The 9,813-nt window shown below is 46.9% G+C and overlaps 1 protein-coding gene across 1 annotated transcript; it reads left to right on the top strand.

Moving 5' to 3' along the window:
* The first annotated feature begins 570 nt into the window (after window positions 1–570).
* On the top strand, window positions 571–3,493 carry BMF (Bcl2 modifying factor). Its single transcript, XM_010289604.1, has 4 exons — window positions 571–642; window positions 1,607–1,927; window positions 2,873–3,036; window positions 3,359–3,493. Exons 2-4 carry the CDS (start codon window positions 1,612–1,614, stop codon window positions 3,491–3,493), a joined length of 615 nt encoding a protein of 204 aa, XP_010287906.1. The 5' UTR covers window positions 571–642; window positions 1,607–1,611.
* Window positions 3,494–9,813: the final 6,320 nt, after the last annotated feature.

Genomic DNA, 9,813 nt, shown 5'->3' with positions numbered 1-9,813 from the left:
GCGCAGAATGCCCGTGTCCCGGTGGGGCCCTGACCCTTGGGGTCTTGCTGCAAAGACAAAATAGGCTCTGACCCTGCCGCTCTGTCAGGTGCCGGCAGGGCTGGCAGGAGGGGGTCTCGGGCCCTGTAACTCCTTTTCGGTGCACTGCTTTAAGCCGTGGATGAGAACCGCTGTGCCAAGATGGCACCGCTGGCATCCAGCGGAGCTGGACCAGCTGTGGGGCTGGTACCTGGTTCTGCTCTTCAAACTCTTCTTTGGGAGTCGCGGCTGGGCGGAGCGAACCGCTGAGGTGCACCAACTTAAATAACTGTAGTGGCCCTGAGTTAGAGCCCGGCACAAATAGTTCTCGCGCTGCCTTGTCCCTTTGTCTCCTCTCGTGTGTTGGCGTTTTGAGTGCTGCTCACCTGGGGGGAGATGGGAGCACCAAGGGGAGAGCTGAACACATCCTTATAAAATTATTATTAATGTCTCCTTCAGGCCTGAAATTCCTCTTGCTAGTCTTCCGTTCTGTTAAATGCCTCACAAACCAGAGCAAAGGAAGAGACATGAAGAGTTGAATTTCACTGCCTTGTTTGGAACTGGGTGGAAATCCTGGAGATGGATCTCTTAGGAGATTGTCTTCCAATTGGGTTAGATGCACAGGTAACAGTCAAGGGACTTGTGGCTTTTTTGGTAAATCTGCTCCTAATTGCTATATGTTTGCAAAGAGCTCTGACATTTGTGATTTAGGGTTTATTGGTTGGTTTGTTTTTTTTTTTCCTCCACCATCTATGTCCAGCTTTGTGCTGCAACAGAGCTCAGGAGTGTTTACTGTGGCAGCTACAGCAGTCCTGCTTTAAACACTGACACCAGTGATGTTTTTTTCTTTAGCAGTAGGGTGAACAAATGCACTGACAGTGCATATAGGCTTTAGGGTAAGAGGGCTAATGAAGTGACTGTGTTGCCAGGTTTGAGACATGTCTTAAGTTGAGCTGAGGGAAGAAATGAGAAGTTGAAAGGAAAGTTGGCCCTTATAGGGAGAAGTTATGGAGAGCTTCACAGAAATGGCTTTGCCAGCTCTTGAGTTTTGCAACCACTGGGGTTTCTTAAAAGTCTGGCCTTGCAGCCTTGTGATTACAAGAGATTTTCTTCATCAATAAGTAACAGATGGGAAAAAGTGAATGGGGCATACCATAAATTTCAAATACGGCAGGCCAAAGCAAAGCAGACCCCAAAGAAGATGAGTGACCACCAGGCTATTTGAAGGATTGGAGTTGCTTTTTTTAAAACAATGTCTTTTCCGTTTGTGTGTGCTGAGGATGGGGGCTGGCTCGCTCCTTGTGACCAATTGTGGAATTGGAGCTGTGGGTGGACTCTTAGACACGTGTGAACTTTGTCTCTCTGCGGCCCAGCACTCGAGGACTTTCCACAAAGCCCTGACCTTCACCACTGAGTCACTCGCCTCTCCTGCCCATGCAGATGGGTAGCATTGGGAGGGAGGAAGGGAGGGAGGCAGGCAGGCGTGGAAAAAAAGAGCTGTGTTTTAGTGTTGGAGCAGAAGGCATTCTCTCCTGGACAACATTCGTGTTGTGTCTTAGCTGTTTCCTCAAATGTCGCTTTATTGCAGGAGCAATGGATCGCCCCAGCTACCTGGAAGAGGACTATTCTAGCCTGGATGGGCTGGACGATGACGTGTTTCACTCTGATGACTTTGGACTTGCAGGTCAGCCTGGTGAGATGACTGCAACTGGCATTTTCACACAGAACCAGTCCTACAGCTGCCTTCTGGGGAGGTTTCAACTATTCCCCCTCACACACTGCTGTGGTCCCGGTATCAGGCATCCTGAGCAGCAGGACAAGGCAACTCAAACACTCAGCCCGTCCTCTTCCAGTCAGGATGTTATGTTGCCTTGTGGAGTCACTGAAGAGCCCCGGAGACTCTTCTATGGTAAGAGCACTCCAGTGTCGCCAGCTTTGCAGCAAGGAAACTGTCCCTTTAGCACTTCCCCAATCAAGCAAGGTTGCTTTTGTTAGGGTGTTTTATTGAAGGACTGAAATGATTTTGCTTTGGTCAAGCAGCTTGTGTTTTCTTACCCTTGCTTGTCCACTGTAGGAGCCAGGCACTTGCTCATTGCTTCCACTGTCCTTGATATTCCCACTCTCTTTCTTTTTGGCTTTATTCTGTCACGTTTTATCTTATTGCTAGATGTTTAAGTGCTCACCATACTTAGTATCTTACAATTTGCCTACATTTTTTTAACTTCTAGCGCTGTCGTGTCTACATAGGGAAACTACTAGAAGTTTTCAGTGGAGAGAGAGAAATGCAAAATTTTACACTTAGTGGGACAGCTTTTAGGCTCTTTACTGGTGTTAAAGTTGTCGAATAAGTGGCATGTCCGTCCAGTGTTTTACTACTAACTGATGGGACACCCCTCAGCTTTGTGTATCATCTGATTCAGCTTTAATTCAAATCGGTCCCCCTAAATGCCAGAGGGCTGAGAAAGTCTGACAGAAAAGATACAGCACCCTTTAATGGGAGACAACTTGAGGCAGAGATCTTGTAAAACTGCAAAACTGTCATTTTAAAAAAAAAAAATCAGCACTTGGCTGAACTATAAACAAGCTAAAGGAACCAAGTCTAAGATCCTGTCAGTCATTTGATTATGGGAAGCAACACAATGCTCTGCTTAATCGATATAAATCTACTGAAAAGCTGAGCAAATGTTTTACTGCATGCTTATGGTACACACTCATTGTTTGGGCTTCAGGAACTGGATTTTTATGCGAGTCAAAAATTTAGGATTATGTGCAGTTCTTCCCTCTGTAAAGTGTACTGAGCAGAAGAGCTATTCTTTGCGCTGGAAGAATGACTCTTCTGATCTCTGTTTTGTAGGGAATGCTGGTTACCGTTTACACGTCCCTCCAGTTGGCTTTGCATTGGATCCGCACCTCCAAGAGGAGCCTCAGGAAGGTCAGCGGGAAGCGCGTGCCGAGGTGCAGATTGCACGGAAGCTGCAGTGCATTGCCGACCAGTTCCACCGGCTCCACATACAGAGGGTAGGGTGTCTCTGGAGGGGAAGGTGGGGGTTTAGCTATCCAAGAGTGGTGCTCTAGAAGACTGGCTCCAGGCACCAGCTAAGTGGGCTGTTATTTAAGGCAGCAGACTGCCAGCAGCGATAAAACGGCAGGAATATGTTGATGGATTGCTGACTCTTCCTAAAGATTGGCAGGTGGAGGGAAGAGGATGTGTGGGACTGCATTTGCTGCCTGGGAAGGTAGCTGTTCTGCGTTAGCTGCTGTTGTTCCAGCTCTTCCAGTTCATCAGTAACAAGGTCACTGAGGCTTTCTCCAGGGATCTCCCCCTTGCTTTTTATTACAGCTTGTACTCTTCTCCTCTCTCCTCACCACCACTGTCTTCTCTGTGGCACAAGTGGCCATCTGTGGCTTATATCAGCTCCTCATCTTGGAGATGACAGCAAGCCTGGAGTCTGTTCTGACACTCTTTGTTGACTAGGGGTAGTTGTCTAAAATGTTGTGGAGTATATTTAAATCATGCAACACCTGTTAGCAACTCCTCTGTCAGACAGTCCTAGCTAGTGTCTTAGGCCTGTGACTAACTTCCTCACAACAAAAGACAGCTGTTAGATGCCATTAGGTCCACACTCCAGAATCTTGATTTTTGTTTTCTTAAAAAAAAAAAAGGGGGGAAAAAAGAAACCCAGCTCTTCAAAGAAACAAAATGAAACCAGCACCCCTAAACCCCCTGATTCTTTCTTCCTTGCCCTCCTTTGCCCGTTGAGTAGGGATGAAATGGAAATCCCAGCCCATGCAGAGTTTGTCCAAGGTGGCAGAGCTTTGGCAGTAGGCAGCAGTTCTCCACTTCTGTGCAAGCCCAACAAGGAGAGCCTGTATCTGCTTGCATATGAAGAAGCTGACACTCGTGCCGACTTCAGAGAGGGACAGAAAGCTTATCTCGCTCCAAGTGCATTGGTGCTCTGTTAACGGTGGGATCTGTTGCAATTCTTTTCAAAGGTAAGTGAGGATCTCTGTCTTGGTCAGAGAATGTGGCTTTGTGGCTGGGCAAAGTTTTGGTCCTCTGTGTCATGCAAGAGATGAGGGAATTCTGAGACTCTTCATCTCCAAATGGAGGATTAAAGAAGCCATAACAGGAAGATTAACCTGTAGAATGTAGATGGGGCTATGAATGTCACTTAGCACATTGCAAGAATAACTACCATGAGATTTTTAACGTGTGTTGTGTGTGGTTGAATGGGGTTTTCCCTGTCTCCACTTTGTTGCCAGCAGTAGCTGAAGACCCCGCTCTCTCTATCCAGATTCTCACAGGAAAGGGAAGGTTAACCATCTCCGTGGAGGAGCCCTGGAGCAAAGTGGTGGAACTGGTTGTAACTTGACCCCTTTCATCTCTGGGGGGAGCGTACCTATCTGATGTCTGTGTCTTGGAAACCCATCCAGCAATGCCCACCCAAACCGGCCCTGCTGCAGTTGCCCTGGGTTGTGCGCTTTGCTGTCCTGTGGCCCAGGGGCAAGCTGCCAGTCGTGGCTGCCGTGGGGGCTCCCAGTGCCACGCACAGGACCGCGGCCAAGGCTGCTGGCCCAGGCGAGCTGCCTGCCAGCCAAGCATGTGGGAGAGTTAGTAAACACAAGCGTCGGCCTGCGCTACCCGCCGGCACAGCCAGCAGAGGAGGAGCTCTGCTGTCTTTGTTTGAACTGGAAGAGCAACAAGTTGTAAAGGAGGGGGGGAGAGCCGTTCAGCCGTTTAATTTTGAAAACAAAACAAAACAAAAAAACCAAACCCCAACCCAAAAACTTAACCCGAGGACGGAATAGTTCAGCCAATGGTTCTCCACAACCTGACCCTGGGATAGGCCTTGGCATCTGGATCTGTTAAGGGATTCTTTCTTGTTTGTCAGGAAAACTGAGTACTGAGCCACATATTAGTGTCCAAGGCACAGTTCCCCGTGGAGTGTTTTGTTGTCATGCCCAATCCCTTCCCCCCCAGCCCTGCATGGAGGATTTCCTTTGGCTTTTGGCACAGATCTCCTGTGCAGAAGCCCCTCTGTCCTGTGTGCAGTGACTCTTCCCAGCCTGTTGCTGAAGAAGCAAGCAGCCAGCCCCTGGAGACACGTGAACTGGTTCACAATGTGTTGTGGTTTGGAAGGGGCAGTCTCTGAGACGTGGAAAACTGGGCTGTCGTTTATCTTGCTGTGAAACTTAAACCCCAATTTGGATGCCCCATCTCAGCTTGTCTCAAACATTTGGTCAAAACCAACTTTCCAGAGTGGTGTCTTGAATCAGATTTAGAATACCACAAAGTTAGTCACACCAGTGTGGTCTTGTGAAGTCCTGAGAGAGAGCAAGCTTGGTTTTCAACAAGCTGTGCCTCTTTTCGGAGCCTACAAAATACCTTATCTGTGAATCTGTGAAAAGAAAAAGTTATGTGCCCTTTCAGTGGGAGTTAGGAAAGGCTTTCAGCATTGGAGTAGTGCATCCAGCTAGCTCAGCAGTTGCTGTCTCATGGCTCTTGGGTTCTGCGAGACTCTCCAGCAGTTCAGGTATGGCTCCCATTCTGCTGCTGCAGCAGTAAGGTTGTGTTGACACAAAGGCCGCTGGTTAATGTACATCCCTGGCTGAGAGAGGAACTGAGCAGGCAATAGCTGCTGAGGTTGACGTCACTGCGTTGTCATTGGACTCAGCTGCATGCATGGTCTAACCCCATCCCACACTGGGAACCCTGGAGAGTCACTGTTATCTCTTCTCTGGGCTCCTGGAGCTATGTGGTATTTATTCTGTGGTTCTTGGCTATACAAAAGATTTTTGGGTATGCATCTCGTAAGAATAAGAAAGTTGGCCACACCTATGCTTGCTTTTGGCATGTACACCATTTTCAGGGTTTCATTTCCTATTAATATATTAAGCAGAATACAGTAGTTTAAAACCATGCTTTTTCATCCTTAGAACAATGCTAGAGCAATAATGCGGCATTCTAACACTCTGCAGCTTTCATCTCCTTAAGATGCTGAATTTATTACAGGAAGGACTTGAGCAACTCTCAAGAGCCTGCTACAGGTTGATCCAGTTTGCAGAGGGCTCTGCAGAGTGACATGCAAGACCCATCTATGTTTTCTTGGCTGTGTAGCTTCTGGCAGAGTTCCCTCTGTTGTGCTTTTCTCACCCTGCTCTGGAAAACAAAGGTAGAGCCAAGCCATGCTTTCTGCAGGAGAAGTCAGTACCTGCCACCTCCTTCTTGGTTTGGAGCAAGTGTGCCTTTGCTGTGGGATCTGTGACTGCTTGCTATAGCCCAGCCTGTGGCTGAGCTTAAAGAGCGCACTCTGAGGTTATGGAGAACAGAGCTGAGCGTAGGGGATCTGCTGGTCTGTTGGCTGGGATGCGCTGCCTGTGCCCTGCACATCTGGGCTGCGGCAACAAGTGTTTGGGCTCTGCTTCAGGTCCTGAGTGCACTTGAGTTTCCTCGCATTCGACAGCATACTTCACAACATGACGTGGTGCTAGATGGGATGCGAGTAGACAAGCAGGGATGACGGCGGCGGCAGCAGCAGCGTAAAGCCGCCCCATAGGAGCATGGGGTTATACAAGAGTGGGGTGGATGACACTGTATATCAGTATCACACCCCTTTAGTTTGACTTGCTCCATTGAGACACTGGAATGCTACAGCTTTTTCCAAATAAAATAACTCTTTCTAAGCAGGCTGCAGCTTTGAGGGGACTGCTTTTACCGCATCTCTTCTTCATGGTGATAAGATCACTTCACAGGGGATAAAATTGTCTCTTTAAGAGCCAAGGAGTGGTAGCCTTGAACAGTTCTGGGCTCAGGTCCAAGCAGAGCCACTGACTTGCTGTATGACCTCAGACAAGTCTCTTGACCTCCTTGTGCTTCAGTCAACCCATCTGGAAAGCTCAGTTTAAAAAAAGCTGAGCCTCAATGAGAACCAGATGCTGAATCAGAGCTGAGCTTTCTTGAGTAAATAAGTGCATTACAAACAACAACAAAGCCCCTTTCCAACACATCAGGAATCCTGCAGTTGATTTAGATATGCTGACCATGCTCAAAAAGCCTCCGTGGATCTAGCTATAGAAAACTTTGTTTCTCTAAATTCCCCAATTGGTTCAGCAAGTAACTCTCTCGCCGTCACTGCAACGGGCTCGAGCAGCCTGTGGAGCACGAATGCCTACATCCACACCGGCTGTGGACAGACGGCTAGGCATGTACCTGTTTGTCTCAAGTTAATGACACTGAAAATGTCCAGGAGGAAATGTTGTTTTCCTTTGAAAGTGAAACTTGTTACATTTTGCATATTTTTTCCCCTCTGTCTCTCATGAGAGTTATCAAGGCCTCCTCTGAGACACTTCTGCTTATGCAACAGGGAGCCCGTGTCTCTTGTCGGAAACTTATCGGTGTGAGAGAGTGACTGCACAGCACTACATGTGTATCATTTATCCCAAACTCCATCAGGCTTTTCTCCATCGTTTACTGAGGACATTCAGGGAATTTTTTTAAGAGGTTTTGTTTTGTTTTGGTTTTTTTAACTGGAATTATTTGCAGGAAGCTGTCCTTTATGATGACTTTATGTTTTAGGAAAAGTGTTCAGAAAAAGTTCCTAATAATGTAATATAGAGACACTCAAACTGTCCTGCAGCTGAGCCTGTAGCACTGGCATCTCCATACTTCACCTGTACCTGCAGTCTTTTTGAGACCTGGGGTAAGCACTTTCATTCATTTGTTTCCTGAATAGGTCAGTACATTTCAGGATCTTCTCTGCTGGCTAGTGCTTGATGGTCCCTGCTGCTGCTGTGCAAAGCAGTGGGTGTCCTCTTCAGCTCTCTGTGGGTTGCCCATCAGTGCAGGACTTGAATTTCCAGCTGAGGATGCAGGAGCATGGTGAGGGAGAGTACCAGATGGAGAACTCCTGAAGTGAGTGAGCCCAGTTTAGAAGGCAGGGGTTAGAGTGGATGTGAGGTTGGGAAGATTGAGATGTAAAGCAAAGTTCTTGCAGGGCTATGTAATTGGGATTCTAGGCTTGAGGAAAGGAGGGTGCCATAGGGGGAAGAGAAATTCTCACAGTCAGTGGAGTCAGAAACTTGATGTGAGGAAATAGAGACAGATTTTTTTTTTTTTTTTTTTTTTTTTTTTTTTTTTGCTTCATGTTGTTAGATCCCCCCCCCCCGCCATTTTTACAAATGCCAGTGAAGGAAGAGGTAGGCTTGGAAGTGCACCTTCCCCTATGCATACAAATGGCACAGCAACCTGTTGGCCCTTGCCTAGCACCTGTTCTGAAATCCTGCTGCCTGTGGAGCTGATTACTTGACATTTAGGTTAACAGAAACTTGCTGGACCCTTTCACATCTGATCTGAAATTGTATTTTTTGGTATGTTAAGAAAAGAAATGGAGAACAAGAACATAGTTATGGCACTGTGTAAATCCATGTTTCTCCCATATCTTGAATCTTACATACAGTTTTGATTTCCTTCTTCCAAAAATAATGCGGTGGAACTGGAAAAGGTTCAGAGAAAGGCAAGAAGGATGATGAAACTTCTGTATGAAAAATGGAAAAAAGGGGCTAGGACTGCTAAGCCTAAAAAAGTCATAAAGCAAAGGGGGTAGCAATATTATACAGAAATCAAAAGTGACATGAAGGAGATGGATAGACTAATTTCTCCTTGTCCAGGAACTGGGCAAAATCAAGTCAAGATAGGAGCCCGCTCAAAGTAAATGAGGTACTTTTGCATGCAATAGGTAGCTCTGTGGACTCTTTGTCAAGGCATATTGTGCATCCCAGTATTTCATCTGGGCTCAAGGGGAATCGGGACAAGTTTATGGCCATGGAAGGAGACATTAAATAAACAGAAACGAGATCTGACTCAGGAAGTCCTAAGCTCAAACTAGTTAGATGCTGAAAGAGTATTAGGGGGAGCTATTGCATGTACTTGCCCTCTGCTTTTTCCTCAGGCAGCCACATAAGGCTGCTGAGGGAGGCTGGGCTACGCAACTCTTGTTGCAACAGTCACATACAACCATTGTATATCAGTTTAATAAAAAGCGCAAAACTTTTGCATCAGCCTAATCTATCCTTCTTCTCTATGCTTTCAGCTGACAAAAGATTTAAATACATTATGGTTTTCTTCCTGCTTAAAATAGGGGATACTGTTAAAAAGCAAAACTTCCTGCCTAGCTCTGGTAGAGGAAGTGGGCAGAGGATAAGGGAGCCGGGTGGCAGGAGAGCAGTGCGAGCTCTGTGCGATGGTGTGCCGTGAATCCTTCATGGGCACAGGACTGCAGCGTCTTAAGGCAGTGGTGCCACAACCTCACGATATCCAAGACTGCCCACGCTAAAGAGCATGAAATAATTCTTTGGGACAGTACAAGTGAATTGTTTTGCAGTATTTCTAACATCACCTGCAGTATCGCTGTGTGACTTAAATAGTGTTCAGTGCTGCTGCTTCTCCTGTACAACCCCAGTAGCCTCCACAGGCTCTTCTGCATTTCCTTGGCTCTCGCAGCACAGTGCTGGCTGTGACAGTGGTAACGTGCTTTCTGCTTGTAGCAGTGTGACAGCTGAGAAATTATTTTTCAATTAAGAAATAATTGCAGTAATATCCCACTTCTTTTTCAGTGTGGGAGACTAGGAAATGCAGGTTATAACTTGTCTGAGATCATGCGGGGATCACTGATTGGAACCCAGTTGTTCTGCCTCCAGTCCTCCGCTTAGGTTGGTTGATCTTATTAAGATACTGCCATCTCTGAGGGGGATGATGAGATGCTTGGACTGATTATTTATGATGAGGAGTGTGCGTGT

Source organism: Phaethon lepturus, unplaced genomic scaffold (assembly GCF_000687285.1).
Source record: "Phaethon lepturus isolate BGI_N335 unplaced genomic scaffold, ASM68728v1 scaffold26916, whole genome shotgun sequence".
Classification (NCBI taxonomy): domain Eukaryota; kingdom Metazoa; phylum Chordata; class Aves; order Phaethontiformes; family Phaethontidae; genus Phaethon; species Phaethon lepturus.
Note: the sequence above shows the minus strand (reverse complement) of the source record. Positions and strands in the feature narration are given on the sequence as shown.

Coding starts and splice junctions, on each gene's coding strand:
- BMF (XM_010289604.1), top strand. CDS start 1,612: ATGGATCGCCCCAGCTACCTGGAAGAGGACTATTCTAGCCTGGATGGG. Junction 1,928..2,872: donor GCCCCGGAGACTCTTCTATG/GTAAGAGCACTC, acceptor TCTGTTTTGTAG/GGAATGCTGGTTACCGTTTA. Junction 3,037..3,358: donor ACCGGCTCCACATACAGAGG/GTAGGGTGTCTC, acceptor TTTTTATTACAG/CTTGTACTCTTCTCCTCTCT.